We start from the raw sequence: 20793 nt of genomic DNA, 5'->3' as shown, positions 1-20793 counted from the left end.
AGTGGCTAGTGGTACATGTATTACATAAAGATGGCAAGATGCAGTAGATGATATAGAGTACAGTATATACATATGAGATGGGTAATGTAGGGTATGTAAACATTGTATTAAGTGGCATTGTTTAAAGTGGCTAGTGGTACATTTTTACATAATTTCCATCAATTCCCATTTTTAAAGTGGCTGGAGTTGAGTCAGTATGTTGGCAGCGGCCGCTAAATGTTAGTGGTGGCTGTTTAACAGTCTGATGGCCTTGAGATAGAAGCTGTTTTTCAGTCTCTCGGTCCCTGCTTTGATGCACCTGTACTGACCTCGCCTTCTGGATGATAGCGGGGTGAACAGGCAGTGGCTTGGGTGGTTGTTGTCCTTGATGATCTTTATGGCCTTCCTGTGACATCGTGTGGTGTAGGTGTCCTGGAGGGCAGGTAGTTTGCCCCCGGTGATGCGTTCTGCAGACCTCACTACCCTCTGGAGAGCCTTACGGTTGTGGGCGGAGCAGTTGCCGTACCAGGCGGTGATACAGCCCGACAGGATGCTCTCGATTGTGCATCTGTAGAAGTTTGTGAGTGCTTTTGGTGACAAGCCGAATTTCTTCAGCCTCCTGAGGTTGAAGAGGCGCTGCTGCGCCTTCTTCACAACGCTGTCTGTGTGGGTGGACCAATTCAGTTTGTCCGTGATGTGTACACCGAGGAACTTAAAACTTTCCACCTTCTCCACTACTGACCCGTCGATGTGGATAGGGGGGTGCTCCCTCTGCTGTTTCCTGAAGTCCACAATCATCTCCTTTGTTTTGTTGACGTTGAGTGTGAGGTTATTTTCCTGACACCACACTCCGAGGGCCCTCACCTCCTCCCTGTAGGCCGTCTCGTCGTTGTTGGTAATCAAGCCTACCACTGTAGTGTCATCCGCAAACTTGATGATTGAGTTGGAGGCGTGCATGGCCACGCAGTCGTGGGTGAACAGGGAGTACAGGAGAGGGCTCAGAACGCACCCTTGTGGGGCCCCAGTGTTGAGGATCAGCGGGGTGGAGATGTTGTTACCTACCCTCACCACCTGGGGGCAGCCCGTCAGGAAGTCCAGGACCCAGTTGCACAGGGCGGGGTCGAGACCCAGGGTCTCGAGCTTGATGACGAGTTTGGAGGGTACTATGGTGTTAAATGCTGAGCTGTAATCGATGAACAGCATTCTCACATGGGTATTCCTCTTGTCCAGATGGGTTAGGGCAGTGTGCAGTGTGGTTGCGATTGCGTCGTCTGTGGACCTATTGGGTCGGTAAGCAAATTGGAGTGGGTCTAGGGTGTCCGGTAGGGTGGAGGTGATATGGTCCTTGACTAGTCTCTCAAAGCACTTCATGATGACGGAAGTGAGTGCTACGGGGCGGTAGTCGTTTAGCTCAGTTACCTTAGCTTTCTTGGGAACAGGAACAATGGTGGCCCTCTTGAAGCATGTGGGAACAGCAGACTGGGATAAGGATTGATTGAATATGTCCGTAAACACACCAGCCAGCTGGTCTGCGCATGCTCTGAGGACGCGGCTGGGAATGCCGTCTGGGCCTGCAGCCTTGCGAGGGTTAACACGTTTAAATGTTTTACTCACCTCGGCTGCAGTGAAGGAGAGCCCGCAGGTTTTGGTAGGGGGCCGTGTCAGTGGCACTGTATTGTCCTCAAAGCGGGCAAAAAAGTTGTTTAGCCTGTCTGGGAGCAAGACATCCTGGTCCGCGACGGGGCTGGTTTTCTTTTTGTAATCCGTGATTGACTGTAGACCCTGCCACATACCTCTTGTGTCTGAGCTGTTGAATTGCGACTCGATTTTGTCTCTGTACTGAGACTTAGCCTGTTTGATTGCCTTGCGGAGAGAATAGCTACACTGTTTGTATTCGGTCATGCTTCCGGTCACCTTGCCCTGGTTAAAAGCAGTGGTTCGCGCTTTCAGTTTCACGCGAATGCTGCCGTCAATCCACGGTTTCTGGTTTGGGAATGTTTTTATCGTTGCTGTGGGTACGACATCGTCAATGCACTTCCTAATGAACTCGCTCACCGAATCAGCATATTCGTCAATATTGTTGTTGGACGCGATGCGGAACATATTCCAATCCGCGGGATCGAAGCAGTCTTGAAGCGTGGATTCAGATTGGTCGGACCAGCGTTGAACAGACCTGAGCGCGGGAGCTTGTTGTTTGAGTTTCTGTTTGTAGGCTGGAATCAACAAAATGGAGTCGTGGTCAGCTTTTCCGAAAGGGGGGCGGGGGAGGGCCTTATAAGCGTTGCGGAAATTAGTATAACAATGGTCTAGTGTTTTTCCAGCCCTGGTAGCACAATCGATATGCTGATAGAATTTAGGGAGTTTTGTTTTTAGATTAGCCTTGTTAAAATCCCCAGCTACGATGAATGCAGCCTCAGGGTGTGTGGTTTCCAGTTTACAAAGAGTCAGATAAAGTTCGTTCAGGGCCATCGATGTGTCTGCTTGGGGGGGAATATATACGGCTGTGATTATGATTGAAGAGAATTCCCTTGGTAGATAATGCGGTCGACATTTGATTGTGAGGAGTTCTAGATCAGGTGAACAGAATGACTTGAGTTCCTGTGTGTTGTTATGATGATCACACCACTTCTCGTTAATCATAAGGCATACCCCCCCGCCCCTCTTCTTACCGGAAAGATGTTTGTTTCTGTCGGCGCGATGCATGAAGAAACCAGCTGGCTGCACCGACTCCGTTAGCGTCCCTTGAGTTAGCCATGTTTCCGTGAAGCAGAGCACGTTGCAATCCCTGATGTCTCTCTGGAATGCTACCCGTGCTCGGATTTCATCAACCTTATTGTCAAGAGACTGGACATTGGCGAGTAGTATGCTAGGGAGTGGAGCGCGATGTGCCCGTCTCCGAAGCCTGACCACGAGACCGCCTCGTTTTCCCCTTTTTCGGCGTCGCACAGGGTCGCCGGCTGGGATCAGATCCATTGTATTGGGTGGAAGGCAAAACACTGGATCCGTTTCGGGAAAGTCATATTCCTGGTAGGAACGATGATGAGTTGACGTTAATCGTATATTCAGTAGTTCCTCCCGACTGTATGTAATGAAACCTAAGATTACCTGGGGTACCGATGTAAGAAATAACACGTAAAAAAACAAAATACTGCATATTTTCCAAGGAACGCGAAGCGAGGCGGCCATCTCTTTTCGGCGCCGGAAGAGAATCAATGTGGATCCAATGTGGATCTAATGGCAGTAGCCTGATGTAACATAAACCTAGTGGCCTTTTTGTACAAGTTCAACCGCGTGCCATTTCTGGAACTAATATACAGTATATTCCTCTCATCCAAATGAGAGTGAATGATAGTTACGAACTAGGTCTAAAACATGGAGGGCCTAGCAAACTCCAATACAAGGGCCTTTGTGGATTCAAACGCAAGTGAAAGTGGCCATGCAGCTCATACTAAAATCTGCATGAACAAAAGAGAACAATAGCAGTGCAGCAAAAGTCAATGGTAATAATGGTACTGCAACTGATGCAGTCCAGCCGAGCAGGGTTGGCACACAGAGACACACACAGACACACGAGGAGCCACCAGGCATACCTTCCAGGTGTTTCAGCAGGGCCCTGCAGCTATTCCCATGCCCAGAGATGAGCACCAATTTCCCCTGTTTGATCTCCGGCACAATAGTGCCGTCCCAGTATGGCTGGAGCCTCTCCAAGACATCCTTCAGGCTCTCCGACTTCGGAAGATCCTCTTTAGACACGTCACAGGTAGAATACCGGCGGTCATTGTAGATCTCCAGGAAGTACGGGTGTGATTCGTCGATAGGGGGCGGCGTGAGGTCATAGCTCCTCCGCCACTGTTTCACCTGCTCCTCACCATGGTTTAGGGCCATCTCAGCTCTATTCAGCCCAATCAGGGCACCATAATGGCGCTCGTTGAGTCTCCACGTCCTGACCACGGGGACCCACTCCTGCCCCATGGCTTCCAACAACAGCCAGGCTGTGTGGATGGATCGGCCGAGCAGGGAGGTAAATACTACATCCAGGTGGTAGCCTGCTTCCTTCAGGAGGTGACCGCACGCCAAAGCCTCCTTGACCCCGTCCTCACTCAGCCTCTGGTCCACCCAGCTGCAGAAGCGGTTCTCTTTGGTCCAGGCTCCTTCTCCATGCCTCATCACAAAGACTTTGTACTTGGACATCCGGAACGACTGTCTGGCAGCAGCAGCCTATACGGTACACAAACAATGGGTTTACAGTAACTAGATGAGGGTGATGCTGGACTAGTGCAGTCACATATAGTACTGTACTGTGGCCAGACACTTTACCACAGAAGTGAAAAACATTATTCAACAAGTCTCTTGATGAGTTTCATCGACCTAAATATCCAACAATATTTCAGTGGTGTTGTATATTATTAGCTATACACAACTCCACTCACTAGAGCCTAATATTTTACTGTTACTATGTAACTGCTGTTACTAAGCTTAATGTCAGAAGCAGTAGCCATGTCATTTATTCTGCGGCTGAGGGGGTGGGTCTAGTGGGGTCAGCAAATGTCCGGCATTTCGAGTGGTTAAAAGGCTACATGCCAACACAACGGGTTATATTTAACCCCAAATTAAACAGGGTAATTCAGTAACTAAACATGGAAATGTGGCTATTGCACATTCCATAATTAATACCTTTTACATCACATCAACAGTCAAATGGTTTAAATAAATAAATAAATAAAAAACAGCTAGCTGGGATGCCTTATGCACTTGTCATCTCATTGGTAGGCTGCTGGCGGGCATGCGTTTACGCGCAAGACTGTAAGACGGCAAGCTACAAAACATACATGTACCGGAACATGCATCATAATAATAGCATGAATACTCTCTTACCCTGCGAGTTACAAGTCCGTCCCAATAGTAGTTCGTGTAGTCGTGACTGTTGACAGTAATTTGGACAACCATCGAGAGCATTTAAGAAGTCCGCGATTGAAAGCTTGTGGTCCAATCGAAACGGAAAAGCTCACGTTTAGGGCGGGATTTGTGTCATGTGTGCTGCCCATATGTGGAGAGATGACAGAAAAGGGCTCTCTGGAACGGTCGTCATGGGGAAGAAGGCGTGGCATGACGGATTCTACTAGCTACATTGTAACAGTCACTGAACGTGGCTAGACAGTAAAGTATATTCTATGTCAATGTTTTGCTTGCCAAAAACTACAGTATGAACTATGATTGATCCACAATGCAAATTACACGCACACGCACACACACACACACACACGCGATCAACTTTGTGGAATAAACTGTGTGCAGCTGACGGTTGACCATACATGTGTCAATGATAACACAAGTAATTTATTGTCAGTAACACAATCATATTTGGATAACTTCTAACATCCAACATTTTGCGTGTCCATACCATATAATATACACTACCGTTCAAAAGTTTGGGGTCACTTTAGAAATGTCCTTGTTTATGAAAGAAAAGCACATTTTTTGTCCATTGAAATAACATCAAATTTATCAGAAATAGAGTGTAGACATTGTTAATGTTGTAAATGACTATTGTAGCTGGAAACGCCTGATTTGTTTATGTAATATCTACATAGACGTACAGAGGCCCATTATCAGCAACCATCACTCATGTGTTCCAATGGCACGTTATGTTAGCTAATCCAAGTTTATCATTTTAAAAGGCTTACTGATCATTAGAAAACCCTTTTGCAATTATGTTAACACAGCTGAAAACTGTTGTCCTGATTAAAGAAGCAATAAAACTGTCCTTCTTTAGAGTAGTTGAGTGTCTGGAGCATCAGCATTTGTGGGTTATAGGCTCAAAATGGCCAGAAACAAAGAACTTTCTTCTGAAACTCGTCAGTCTATTCTTGTTCTGAGAAATGAAGGCTATTCCATGCGACTAATTGCCAAGAAACTGAAGATCTCGTACAACACTGTGCACTACTCCCTTCACAGAACTGCGCAAACTGGCTCTAACAAGAATAGAAAGAGAAGTGTGAGGCCCCAGTGCACAAATGAACAAGAGGACAAGTACATTAGAGTGTCTAGTTTGAGAAACAGATGCCTCACAAGTTCCCCACTGGCATCTTCAATAAATAGTACCCGCAAAACACCAGTCTCAATGTCAACAGTGAAAATGAAACTCCGAGATGCTGGCCTTCTACAACATTAACAATGTCTACACTGTATTCCTGATCAATTTGATGTTATTTTAACGGACAAAAAAAATAGCTTTTCTTTCAAAAACCAGGACATTTCTAAGTGACCCCAAACTTTTGAACGGTAGTGTATATAATAACAACATTCCATAACATATTACATAAAGATAATACATTATTTACCATTGAGTGACTATAATTATCATATGATATAAATGTGATTTGGGTGCACACACAAAACATATGTACACATAACAACGCAAGAGACTCTGTAGCTACGTAAAACCATACAAACTAACTTTGTTCCTTGACTGTCATAATGTAAGTTAAACACTGAGAAGTCATAATGATGTCATCGTTCCACCCGTGGCTATTAGGATGCAGCAAACATCTTCTTTCTGCCCTCCATGCCAGACATGGCATCCACATTCTTACGCCAATCAGTCACTTCCTCTTTCTGTGAGGATGACAGAAGTATTGCACACACAGTTGTATTGCAGGTGCACATTACAAAAAAAAAAAAGTAATGAAAAGAAAGCATTGGGACAGGCTGCACTGTGCAGTGAATGTCCCTCTTACCTTCTCCTCCTCCTTCTTGACAGTCTTGAGGTTGGCCTTGAAGTCGACAGACTCTTTGATCTTGGCTCCCAGCAGGGCCCCCATCATGGCTTCAGCTGATACTCTCACCCTCTTCAGCTGAGGTCGCTTCTTGCCCTTCAGCTCAACGATCTTCATGGTCAGATTTTCAATCTATATTGCCACATAGCAAGGTGTCAAAAAAATAAAAGTCTCCATTTCTAAATAAAAGTTCCACATATCAACACAAATATTCACTCTGTGATAAAATTTCACATTTCACATAACATTTGGTAAGATTACCTGACTCAAAGCCACAAGAGGGTAGAACATATTTCAAACGTTGCTGTCTGTACATTGATTGTAAAAAATAAATGCATATGTTGGCTTTATGGTAAAAAAATGTTTTTACAATATCGACCTGAACAAAGGTTTATTATATACTATTCTTCTTAATAAGATATCCCATACTTGGATAGAGTATGCATTGAAAGATAATACATTGATGTGAACTGTTTGTAATATTTTAATTTGAGAATCTGTGGATCGGGTACCTCTGCGTCACTTTTGGAAACTTTCATTGCGACGTCGTACCGCTCTTCATCAACAACATCAATTTTCTGGTGCAGTTCTTTACAAAGAGTCTGTGAAGAGAAAGCAGATTGATATCTGAATATACCCTACTCATACCCGTTGTATTCATAGTACTTTTCCTGAACATAGCTAACTATACTGTAATCATACTCATAGTAACCTACAGATTTGGTCATTTTGATCACTCTGTTGTCCCAGAGAATTTTCCTGAGCCAAAGGATTTACCTGAATTCACTGAAAATCTGCAGTTCTCCTTCTCTCTCTCTCTCGCTCAAATGTTAAGCACCAGACCAAATACATGTCCTACTACTGTAGGTCCTATCAAAACGCATTTCCTGTTAGAAATTAATACTTTTTTTGAGAATAATCAAATCTTCCTGCGGCAGAATTACTTTACTTTACCAACCATTCCAGTGTTTTTTTAGTTTTTATTTTACTTGCTGTGTTGTACTCACTTCGCCTCCATGGCCTTTTTATATTTTATTTATTTATACATATATCTGTTTGCCTTCACCTCCCTTATCTCACCTCACTTGCTCACATTGTATATAGACTTATTTTTTTTCACTGTATTATTGACTATATGTTTGTTTTTACTCCATGTGTAACTATGTGTTGTTGTATGTGTCGAACTGCTTTGCTTTATCTTGGCCAGGTCGCAATTGTAAATGAGAACGTGTTCTCAATTTGCCTACCTGGTTAAATAAAGGTTAAATAAAATAAAATAAATAAATAAAATAAAATACTTCTGCGATGAAACTGATCAAATTAAGATCTGACACCTGTACATAAATATACCTGAACATTCCTAAATATACTTATACTCATAGTACTGTACCTGAATAAACATGACTATACTCATAGTACTGTACCTGAATATAGATGACTATACTCATAGTACATCATCTAAAGCAGAACATGTCAGCAGCAGCAGCTGAAAAGATGAGCTCCTACAAATATTGAAATTTAAATGTTTTTTTAGAGTAAAGTACATCGAAAAAAATCAAAAGAAAACTGCAAACTGAATAGGAGACCAAACAAGCAGCAAACAAAGAAGAAAGGCTTTTGAAAAAGTAACAATTTTTTCATAAAATTATACCGTTTTCTTAGTTAGCTAAGTTGTTTACCTGTTGCTAGGCAGTTGCTAGGGACATTCCTGGAAGAAGCTAGCTAGCTAACAAGGAGTGTCTAGTTGGCAGAAGTGAAGAAGGGACAAAGAAGGGACCAAGTGGGACAAAATAAGGACAGAAGAAAAGGGAAAGGGGGGAAAGGGGACATTAAGGTGAAGCAGTCCTCTAAAGACACAAAAGTCAATAATACAAGAAACAACACTTCTATTGCCTCTCCCTCTACGATACGCACTTCCGGGTTGGAGCGAGTAGTTGCATTCCGCTTTGCTCCACAGGTAGTATTACATTTCATTTCATTACAGTACAACAGTTTGATTTGTTTGATCTTAGCTGGCTACATAGCCGTCTTTGTATCCAAGATAATTGTGTAGTCTAGAGTAATTGTCGAGGTTACCTAGCCAGTTAGAGGTTACCTAGCCAGCTACACTTTCAAACAAAGTCAACAACGCAGCCACTGCTAGCTAGCCTATTTCACCAGCCAGCAGTACTATATCATTTTAGTCAATAAGATTTTTTGCAACGTAAGCTTAACTTTCTGAACATTCGAGACGTGTAGTCCATTTGTCATTCCAATCTCCTTTGCATTAGCGTAGCCTCTTCTGTAGCCTGTCAACTATGTGTCTGTCTATCCCTGTTCTCTCCTCTCTGCACAGACCATACAAACGCTTCACACCGCGTGGCCGCTGCTACTCTAACCTGGTGGTCCCAGCGCGCACGACCCACGTGGAGTTCCAGGTCTCAGGCAGCCTTTGGAACTGCCGATCTGCGGCCAACAAGGCAGAGTTCATCTCAGCCTATGCTTCCCTCCAGTCCCTCGACTTCTTGGCACTGACGGAAACATGGATTACCACTGATAACACTGCTACTCCTACTGCTCTCTCCTCGTCTGCCCACGTGTTCTCGCACACCCCGAGAGCTTCTGGTCAGCGGGGTGGTGGCACTGGGATCCTCATCTCTCCCAAGTGGACATTCTCTCTTTCTCCCCTGACCCATCTGTCTATCGCCTCCTTTGAATTCCATGCTGTCACAGTTACCAGCCCTTTCAAGCTTAACATCCTTATCATTTATCGCCCTCCAGGTTCCCTTGGAGCACATATGTCAGAGTCAAGGCCCGCGGGCCACATCCGGCCCGCGAGAAGGTTTTTTACGGCCCCTGGGATGATCTTGATTTATTATTAGAACCGGCCCGCAGACCGCAGCAAGCCTGCAGCCCGCAGATCTTTTACACGCACCAATACTACATTTCCCACAATGCAACGGTGACGCACCGAGCAGTAGGCTGCTTCATTTCAATATTTATTGGCACAGCAGTCGTCAGCATCACAGTAAAATTAACTTTCAGATACCCATCAAAAATGGCAAAACGGAAGGTGGACACTGAGAACCGGGGGTTTCAAACAAGGTGGGAGTCGGAGTATATGTTCACGGAGGTAGCTGGAAAACCTGTGTGTCTTCTGTGTGGAGAAAGTGTGGCGGTACTGAAAGAGTATAATCTGAGACGACATTATGAAACGAAACACGCGGACAAAAACAAGAATATGGACATGGAACAAAGGCTACAAAAGGCAGAGGAATTAAAACGAGGCCTCAAATCTCGACAGGCTCTGTTCAAAAAAGCCAAATCACAAGGCCAGGCTGCTGTCAAGGCCAGTTTTATTTTGGCAGAAGAGATCGCTAAATCAGCCCGGCCATTTACGGAGGGGGATTTCATCAAAAACTGCATGATTAAAGTTTGTGACGAAGTTTGCCCAGAAAAAAGGCAACTCTTTTTAAATGTGAGTCTGAGCAGAAACACCATTGCCGAGAGAGTAGACCAGTTGTCCATCAATCTAAAAGAGCAGCTTGTGAAAAAGGGAAAAGATTTCATTGCATATTCCTTGGCTGTGGATGAGAGCACCGACATTTCTGACATTGCCCAGTTGTCAATTTTCATCCGCGGAGTGGACTCCAGCCTAAGCGTGACAGAGGAGTTTTTGGCTTTACGTCCTATGCATGGCACAACTACGGGGCATGATTTGTATGAAGAGGTGTCAAGATGTGTAAATGAGATGGAGCTGCCTTGGGAAAAACTCGTGGGTTTGACAACCGACGGAGCACCTGCGATGTGTGGACACAGGAGCGGACTGGTGGCGAAGATACGGGAAAAGATGCAAGAGGAAAACGCGACAGGTGAGCTGACAGCTTATCATTGTATCATACACCAGGAAGCGTTGTGCGGTAAAGCCTTGAAAATGGAGCATGTAATGAGCATCATCACGCGCACAGTTAACTTTATCAGAGCCAAAGGTTTGAATCACCGCCAGTTCAAGGCATTTCTGACGGAGTTAGAAACGGAGCATGGTGATTTGCCTTATCACACAGAGGTGCGATGGCTAAGCCAGGGAAAGGTGCTTCAAAGATGTTTCGAGCTTCGTGAGGAGATTTGTCTGTTCTTGGACAGCAAAGGGAAAGACACAACACAACTCCGAGACGAAATGTTTCTGTGTGAAATGGCTTTTCTGTGTGACATTACGAGTCATCTGAATGCAATGAACTTGCAGCTGCAGGGTCGGGATCATGTCATCTCTGATATGTACAGTACAGTGAAGGCATTTAAAACCAAACTGACTCTGTGGGAGACGCAGATGCGGAAAGAAAATTTGAGCCACTTTCCCAGCTGCCAGACCATGAAAGAGAAGCTCTCTACCAGTGCGTTCCCGAGCGCACAGTTGGCTGATAAAATAGGTATGCTTGCCGCTGACTTTCGACGCCGATTTGCTGACTTTGAAGCACAAAAAAGCAGGTTGGAACTGCTCGGTAACCCATTTGCTGTTGACGTGGAAAGCTCACCACCAAACCTCCAAATGGAGTTGATTGACCTCCAATGCAATGATGCACTGAGGGCAAAATATGCGGCAGTGGGTGCTGCGGAGTTCGCCCGTTTCCTCCCCGACACAATGCCCCAGCTGCGCATCCAGGCTGCTCAAACGTTGTCTATGTTTGGCAGCACATACCTGTGTGAACAACTGTTTTCTTTGATGAACCTGAACAAAACATCACACAGAAGTCGACTTACTGCTGAACACCTCCACTCAATTCTGAGGATTTCCTCAGCTCAGAGCCTTACCCCGAACATTGATGAACTTGTGGAAAAGATGGGACACCACCAAGTATCACCCTCAACCTCAAACAAGTGAACATTACTGTGCAATCACATATTTAGAGTTTTTACTCAGTTCAAGTTTAAAAGTTAAAGTTTAATATTTGTTTTCACTGCATGTTACTTCTCCTTAAACAAAGTGTTGTTTTTGATTAATAGATTTTTGCACTTTATTTTATTGTATTTCAATCCAATTATATTTTAAAAATATTTCAGTTGAGTGGATGATAGAAAATTGCTATTATTGTTTTTTTCTTTGAAGTAAATTTAGCCCACTTTTGCTAAAATAGAGGCTACTGATGGTGCCTTGAATACCGGTTTCTTTCATTTAATGTTCATGTTATGGGGATTTTTATATAAAGGAAATTTGTCTTTTGTGTCTGTTGAAAATTAAAGATTACTGACAGAGCCATAAGAAAATATTGCTTTATTTATCTGATCATATTGGAATATATTTGTTAGGTTTTCAGTAGGTTCAATTAGGTTCACTAGACTATATGCGTCATTTAAATTTTTTTCAATGAACATTCGAACAGTCCGGCCCTCGGCTTGTAGCTAAATTTTTTATTTGGCCCTCCGTCCATTTGACTTTGACACCCCTGCCTTGGAGAGTTCATCAATGAGCTTGACGCCCTGATAAGTTCCTTTCCTGAGGATGGCTCACCTCTCACAGTTCTGGGTGACTTTAACCTCCCCACGTCTACCTTTGACTCATTCCTCTCTGCCTCCTTCTTTCCACTCCTCTCCTCTTTTGACCTCACCCTCTCACCTTCCCCCCCTACTCACATGGCAGGCAATACGCTTGACCTCATCTTTACTAGATGCTGTTCTTCCACTAATCTCATTGCAACTCCCCTCCAAGTCTCCGACCACTACCTTGTATCCTTTTCCCTCTCGCTCTCATCCAACACTTCCCACACTGCCCCTACTCGGATGGTATCGCGCCGTCCCAACCTTCGCTCTCTCTCCCCCGCTACTCTCTCCTCTTCCATCCTATCATCTCTTCCCTCTGCTCAAACCTTCTCCAACCTATCTCCTGATTCTGCCTCCTCAACCCTCCTCTCCTCCCTTTCTGCATCCTTTGACTCTCTATGTCCCCTATCCTCCAGGCCGGCTCGGTCCTCCCCTCCTGCTCCGTGGCTCGACGACTCATTGCGAGCTCACAGAACAGGGCTCCGGGCAGCCGAGCGGAAATGGAGGAAAACTCGCCTCCCTGCGGACCTGGCATCCTTTCACTCCCTCCTCTCTACATTCTCCTCTTCTGTCTCTGCTGCTAAAGCCAATTTCTACCACTCTAAATTCCAAGCATCTGCCTCTAACCCTAGGAAGCTCTTTGCCACCTTCTCCTCCCTCCTGAATCCTCCTCCCCCTCCTCCCCCCTCCTCCCTCTCTGCTGATGACTTCGTCAACCATTTTGAAAAGAAGGTCGACGACATCCGATCCTCGTTTGCTAAGTCAAACGACACCGCTGGTTCTGCTCACACTGCCCTACCCTGTCCTTTGACCTCTTTCTCCCCTCTCTCTCCAGATGAAATCTCGCGTCTTGTGACGGCCGGCCGCCCAACAACCTGCCCGCTTGACCCTATCCCCTCCTCTCTTCTCCAGACCATTTCCGGAGACCTTCTCCCTTACCTCACCTCGCTCATCAACTCATCCTTGACCGCTGGCTACGTCCCTTCCGTCTTCAAGAGAGCGAGAGTTGCACCCCTTCTGAAAAAACCTACACTCGATCCCTCCGATGTCAACAACTACAGACCAGTATCCCTTCTTTCTTTTCTCTCCAAAACTCTTGAACGTGCCGTCCTTGGACAGCTCTCCTGCTATCTCTCTCAGAATGACCTTCTTGATCCAAATCAGTCAGGTTTCAAGACTAGTCATTCAACTGAGACTGCTCTTCTCTGTGTCACGGAGGCGCTCCGCACTGCTAAAGCTAACTCTCTCTCCTCTGCTCTCATCCTTCTAGACCTATCGGCTGCCTTTGATACTGTGAACCATCAGATCCTCCTCTCCACCCTCTCCGAGCTGGGCATCTCCGGCGCGGCCCACGCTTGGATTGCGTCCTACCTGACAGGTCGCTCCTACCAGGTGGCGTGGCGAGAATCTGTCTCCGCACCACGTGCTCTCACCACTGGTGTCCCCCAGGGCTCTGTTCTAGGCCCTCTCCTATTCTCGCTATACACCAAGTCACTTGGCTCTGTCATATCCTCACATGGTCTCTCCTATCATTGCTATGCAGACGACACACAATTAATCTTCTCCTTTCCCCCCTCTGATAACCAGGTGGTGAATCGCATCTCTGCATGTCTGGCAGACATATCAGTGTGGATGACGGATCACCACCTCAAGCTGAACCTCGGCAAGACGGAGCTGCTCTTCCTCCCGGGGAAGGACTGCCCGTTCCATGATCTCGCCATCACGGTTGACAACTCCATTGTGTCCTCCTCCCAGAGTGCTAAGAAACTTGGCGTGATCCTGGACAACACCCTGTCGTTCTCAACTAACATCAAGGCGGTGACCCGTTCCTGTAGGTTCATGCTCTACAACATTCGCAGAGTACGACCCTGCCTCACGCAGGAAGCGGCGCAGGTCCTAATCCAGGCACTTGTCATCTCCCGTCTGGATTACTGCAACTCGCTGTTGGCTGGGCTCCCTGCCTGTGCCATTAAACCCCTACAACTCATCCAGAACGCCGCAGCCCGTCTGGTGTTCAACTTTCCCAAGTTCTCTCACGTCACCCCGCTCCTCCGCTCTCTCCACTGGCTTCCAGTTGAAGCTCGCATCCGCTACAAGACCATGGTGCTTGCCTACGGAGCTGTGAGGGGAACGGCACCTCCGTACCTTCAGGCTCTGATCAGGCCCTACACCCAAACAAGGGCACTGCGTTCATCCACCTCTGGCCTGCTCGCCTCCCTACCTCTGAGGAAGTACAGTTCCCGCTCAGCCCAGTCAAAACTGTTCGCTGCTCTGGCTCCCCAATGGTGGAACAAACTCCCTCACGACGCCAGGACAGCGGAGTCAATCACCACCTTCCGGAGACACCTGAAACCCCACCTCTTTAAGGAATACCTAGGATAGGATAAAGTAATTCTTCTAACCCCCCCCTTAAAAGAGTTAGATGCACTATTGTAAAGTGGTTGTTCCACTGGATATCATAAGGTGAATGCACCAATTTGTAAGTCGCTCTGGATAAGAGCGTCTGCTAAATGACTTAAATGTAAATGTAAATGTACTGTACCTGAATAAACATGAATATATGCATTACACTGTCCCTGAATAGAAATGACTATACTCATAGTACAGTACCTGAATATACATGACTATACTCATAGTACTGTACATGAATATACATGACTATACTCATAGTACTGTACCTGAATATACATGACTATACTCATAGTACTGTACCTGAATATAGATGACTATACTCATAGTACTGTACCTGAATATACATGACTATACTCATAGTACAGTACCTGAATAAACATGACTATACTCATAGTACTGTACCTGAATATACATGACTATACTCATAGTACAGTACCTGAATAAACATGACTATACTCATAGTACTGTACATGAATATACATGACTATACTCATAGTAATGTATCTAAATAATATTCCTATATTAATAGTACCTGCAGGTCCTGTACAGACAGCCCAGATAGCTTCAGTGCTGGGACTCGTTCACTCAGTGTGTTTTCTCTGTCAATCACCTTCTGCTCCTTTTCAGCCACCAACATAGCCATGGCCTTCTTCACCAGTTTGGTCTGGGAAACAACACCATATAATTACTTTATACTATAATGTATTAGCAGTGTAATTGTAGCATAACTGCTATGGTGTTTTATATATCTATGTATACGTTAGCCACAAATCACAACTGACACACATTATGGAGAAGTGTTGTTTAGTTGTGACTGTGACAGTAACAGGGAAGTAAGACAGAAAAGCTACCTTCAAGAAGAGTCTGCGAGATGCAGAGATCTTCGACTTTGGTTTTGGCTGAAATGAGGACAGAGAAGATGTCTTAAGCTCATTGCTAAAAAAAGATTAAACAATAATATTCATGATCAATATTTTCATGTTAAATTATTAATTGGCTTTTATGGACATTACCCTTGAAATGTTTATCTTTGTATTGTTGCTGCCTCAAATTAGCTGATGTAACAAGGGCTTTATATAACACATTTGACTGATTTGATCAAAAGTCCTGAAATCCAGAATCCAGAATATAAAATACCCGGATCTTCATGCTATGCTGCAACTGCACCTTCTAGGCCAGCGCAGTGAAGCATAAATTATTGTGATAATAGACCGGTATCCCTTCTTTCTTTTCTTTCCAAAACACTTGAGTGTGCTGTCTCTGACCATCTCTCTCTTTATCTCTCTCAGAACGACCTTCTTGACCCTAACCAGTCACAGAGACTCTCCGCTCTGCCAAAGCTGACTCTCTCTCCTCTGTTCTCATCCTCCTACTGTAGATCTATCCTCTCAGGGCTGGGCGTCTCAGGCTCTACACACTCTTGGATTGCATCCTACCTGGCATGTCGCTCCTTTATGTATTTGTTTTGAGCCGTTGGCGGTAGGTGCACTTGATTCAGCAGGCCTAGCGCTGGGAAGGCAAAGTGTTCCCATTTTGAACCATTTAATGTGTCTGAAGGTAGAACTCTGCATACCCAGCATGCCCAGAGAGCAAATCAAGTGCACTTACAGGTCTACCGCTGGCCAATCAGATAGCTCACATTATAAAAAACATGACCCAAAGAGAGTCAATGAATATAGCAAAGAGCTGCTGTTTTTATGAGTCAGTTCATGTTTGTTGTTATTCAGCATTGTCAACACTTTGTTCAACACTTTTATAAGCCATAAAATGTGCGTTCTCCCTACTTCCACTCACGCTACAACCAGCAGTGCAGCTGTAATGAATGAGTACAACCAGCAGTGCAGCTGTAATGAATGAGTACAACCAGCAGTGCAGCTGTAATGAATGAGTACAGGAAAGTGTTCCCAAAAGTGTGCATTGTTATTATTAGCGCCTTTTAATATCAAGGAATATTTCACTTTCTGGTAAAAAGAGTAACAACATGAATTGGTGCATGAGGCAGAAATGATTCAGTGCGACTTAAGTTTCGCTATCAGCTGGAAGACTGTTACCTTTTTTCAGCAAAGGGAGCTCTCTCCCTCCCCTCACTGACCATCAGATGCAGGTCATCAGCACAGTAAAAAAACAAAGAAGCTCACTCAGCTGTGCCTCACAAGTATTACAACAAATAGTCTATTACCAGTGTGATAATATACCTAAATGTTTTTAATATAATTTCAAAATGGTCTGAGAAGAACAAAATTGGCAGGGCAATTCAAGCACAGCCAATATGCAGTGATAATGTATTGGGCCTATAGCTTACTGTACATACCTCATTGCTACAGAACAGTCTTTAATTGGTTAATGTTGCATAGGCTTAGTTTTTTTAAGTCATGTAAAAAAAAAAATTGGAATGGTAGATCTCGGCTTGCGGTTTTACTCAGAAAGTGATCTTGGTGACCACTGCTCTACAACATCCGAAGAGTACGAGCTTTCCTCACACAGGAAGCGGTGCAGATTCTAATCCTTGTCATTTCCCGCCTAGACTACTGCAACTCTCTGTTGGCTGGGTTCCTCGCTTGTGCCATCAAACCCCTGTAACTTATCCAGAACGCAGCGGCCCGCCTGGTGTTCAACCTTCCTAAGTTCTCCCGTGTCACCCCACTCCTCCGCACACTACACTGGCTTCCAGTCGAAGCTTGCATCATCTTCAAGACTCTGTTGCTTGCCTATAGAGCAGCAAGGGGAACTGGCCCTCCTTGCCTTAAGGCTATGCTCAAACCCTACATCCCAACATCCCAATACACATGTTGTTGTCTCACCTAGCTGTCTTAAGATGAATGCACTAATTGTAAGTTGCTCTGGATAAGAGTGTCTGCTAAATGACTAAAATGTAAATGTAAATTACGTCTGTCAAGATGATCATTGTGTAAGGGCAGTGTTAATTTCTGCACATTTGTTCTGGTTAGAGTATGAAAATTCACTTACCGGCCTGGACCAACATCAGCCAATTGGAGAGAAAGAAACCAAAACCCCAAAAGAAGAAGATTGTCACATCTATGTTCTTTGCATATTGTTTACTGCAGTGACTATAGAATGTCTACACCCCCCTTGGGAGTCCTTCACATTTTATCGTTACAAAGTGGGATTAAAATTGATTTAATTGTCAATTTTTTTAAACGATCTAAACAAAATACTCTGTAATGTCAAAGTGGAAGATAAATTCGAACATTTATTAAATATGAATGAAAAATAAAACACTAATAAAGTATTCACACCTGAGTCAATGCATGTTAGAAACACCTGTGGTAGCGATTACAGCTACAAGTCTTCTTGGGTATGTCTCATTAGAGCATTGCACACCTCTATTGTGCAATATTTTCCCATTATTGTTTTAAAAATTCTTCAAGCTCTGTCAAGGTGTTGGGATCATGGTTAGACAGCAATGTTCAGGTCTTGCCATAGATTTCAAAGCAGATCTAAATTCAAAACTGGGCTTCTCAGGAAAATGTGCTGGTATGTGCTTGGTAAGCAACTTCAGTGTAGATTTGGCTTTTGTTGGTTATTGTCCTGCTGAAAAGTGAATTCCTCTCCCAGTGTCTGTTGTAAAACAGACTGAAGCAGATTTTCCTCTAGGATTTTGCATGTGCTTAGCTACATCCTATTTCTTTTCATCCTGAAAAACTCCCCAGTATTTGCCAATGTCAAGCATACCCATACCATGATGCAGCCACCACCATACTTGAGAATAAGAAGACAGTTACTCAGTGATGTGTTGTGTTGGATTTGCCCAAACATAAGGCTTTGCAATTAGGCCAAAAAGTTTATTCCTTTGCCATGTTTTTTTTTCCAGTATTACTTTAGTGGCTTATTGCATACAGTACATATGCATGTATTCTGTATATTTCTATTCTTCTTTTCACTCTGTGATTTAGGTCATTATTGTGGAGTCACTACAATGTTGTTGATCTATCCTCATTCTTCTCCCATTACAGCCATTACACTCTGTAACTGATTAAAAATGTCCAATTGCCTCGTGGTGACATCCCTAAGCAGTTTCCTTCCTGTCTTGCAGCTCAGTTCAGAAGGACGACTGTATCTTTGAGGTGTCTGGGTGGTTTGATACATCATCTATAGCATAATTATTAACTTGACCATGCTTAAAGATATATACAAGGGCTTATTTGTTATTGTTACCCATCTACCAATCACCGCCTTTATTTATGAGGTTTTCGAAAAGCGCCCTGGTCTTTATAGTTGAATCTGGGCTTGAAATTCAATACTTGACTGCGGGGCCTTATGTTGTATGTATGGGGGACAGAGGAAGGGGTAGTCATTAAAAAATCATGTCAACCACTATTATTTCATACAGAGTGAGTCCATGTAACTTATTATATGATTTGTTAAGCCACAGTTTTACTTCTGAACTAATTTAGGCTTGCCTAAACAAACAGTTGAATACTTATGTGACGACTATATTTTGTATTAATTTGTCAAAAACAATTATAATTTTCTTTTCACTTCGAGTATTTTGTGTGGATCAATTACAAAAAATTACAATTAAATCTATTTCAATCCCACTTTGTAATACAACAAAATGTGGAACAAGTTCAAGGGGATGTAGACTATCTATAGTCACTGTATATGTTGACAGCAATGCAATGAAATATGAGACGTTGATACTTACGCTTCAGACATGGTTGCAGTTCTCTGTGTCTCCTACATATTTCACAATGTAAAAAAGTTAAACAGTTACAACAGACTGAAAGGTGTTTTCAGAACTACATCATATTACAGTATTCAGCGCGCCAAACTATAGCTAAACTATTTTACATAAAACAATACATTTAGTAATATTCCAATCTATTCTAACAGATTATCAAATAAAAAACAATCTTGTTTCTTGATAACCACAGCAAATGACTGTAATAAAAACATACAACCTAAAACTACAATACATGACCTTAGAGTAATAAAATAATGGTTGAAAGTCAGTATCGTTAACACACAATAAATCTGTCAGAGTAGTATTTAGTCTTTATTTTATTCAGTCTTTATTTAATTTAGGATTTAGATACATATCTGACTAGTGTTTAGTATTTGGGGCATTATCAAAGAATGCTAGTATGCAGATTTAGAAAGGTCTTCTCCCAAGAGATCTCCTTTTTAGTATTGTGGACTTTAGACTTAATGAATTGTACACACAAATGTGAGGTCAAATAGCTAAACTGGTTAGCGATCTTCTGTAATATCTCACAAAAATCATATATATCAAACATACATAACAGAAAACAATTCTCTGGTTGTTTGCCAATTCATAAAATTACCATGAAATTTACCATGAAAACAAAAAAATGCAATAAAGTTCTGGTCTTACCCGATTGCAATAGAAATAGTTGGCAAACTAAAACAATCCTGACATAAATCACATGTACAAACTTCAACTTCAACTTGACATCTCTTTGTTGGGGTATCTACTTATACAGACAGCAAGCTACTGTCAAAAAATACACACAAAAAAAATCCTTTACCACAATCAGATTTGACACTTTCCTCCTTTGAGGTGTTGCGTTAATACTGGAAACTTACCTTTCAGGTAAAGAAAAGCTAATTTAATGTTACTAGTTGTCTTTGTGAGGCTGGAGGGATGAAAAGTGGGTTAATATATAGATTCTGGACCTCATGTGAGTGGCTCACCAAAATAGACCCTCTGTCCTCACCATTCTTATTATGTGTGACCTTCCACACATAGTAACTTGATTTGACTTTTAGTGGTGGTACTTTATATTCTACTGCATGTGATTTGAGAGTGTAAATAAATCTATATAATTGATACATTATATTTGGTGAACACAACCAAGAGCACTCAGAGAATATGATTCGTGTCACATAACTAACTGTACAATGCCATGTCGTTTGGAAATTAATATTGATCACACTGTACCCGGACTGTTTATTATAAGAATTAAACGTTCTCAAGGACTTAGATGCACACTTTTAGTTTTAGAACACCTTCTCATTCAAGGGTTTTTCTTTATTTTTACTATTTTCTACATTGTAGAATAATAGCGAAGACATCAAAACTATGAAATAACACACATGGAATCATGTAGTAACCAAAAAAGTGTTAAAC

At 43.3% G+C, this 20793-nt stretch overlaps 1 protein-coding gene across 1 annotated transcript; it reads right to left on the bottom strand.

Annotated features, from left to right (window-relative positions):
* Positions 1–5503: 5503 nt before the first annotated feature.
* On the bottom strand, positions 5504–15332 carry LOC129862026 (troponin I, slow skeletal muscle-like). The gene is made up of 4 exons (XM_055933315.1): positions 15214–15332; positions 7268–7357; positions 6717–6887; positions 5504–6594 (listed from the first exon to the last, which is right to left on the bottom strand). The coding sequence occupies exons 1-4, from the start codon at positions 15322–15324 to the stop codon at positions 6511–6513; spliced, it is 456 nt and encodes a 151-aa protein (XP_055789290.1). The 5' UTR covers positions 15325–15332; the 3' UTR covers positions 5504–6510.
* Positions 15333–20793: the final 5461 nt, after the last annotated feature.

This window comes from Salvelinus fontinalis, chromosome 9 (genome assembly GCF_029448725.1).
Source record: "Salvelinus fontinalis isolate EN_2023a chromosome 9, ASM2944872v1, whole genome shotgun sequence".
NCBI classification, from domain to species: Eukaryota; Metazoa; Chordata; class Actinopteri; order Salmoniformes; family Salmonidae; genus Salvelinus; species Salvelinus fontinalis.
The sequence above is the reverse complement of the archived record's forward strand: the minus strand, read 5'-3'. Positions and strand labels throughout refer to the sequence as shown.

Excerpts from the sequence above, each read along its gene's own strand:
- LOC129862026 (XM_055933315.1), bottom strand. The coding sequence starts at position 15,324 with ATGGCTATGTTGGTGGCTGAAAAGGAGCAGAAGGTGATTGACAGAGAA. Across the intron at positions 6,888-7,267 it reads TTTCCAAAAGTGACGCAGAG|ATTGAAAATCTGACCATGAA; the intron begins GTACCCGATCCA and ends GTGGCAATATAG. Across the intron at positions 6,595-6,716 it reads TCAAGAAGGAGGAGGAGAAG|AAAGAGGAAGTGACTGATTG; the intron begins GTAAGAGGGACA and ends TCATCCTCACAG.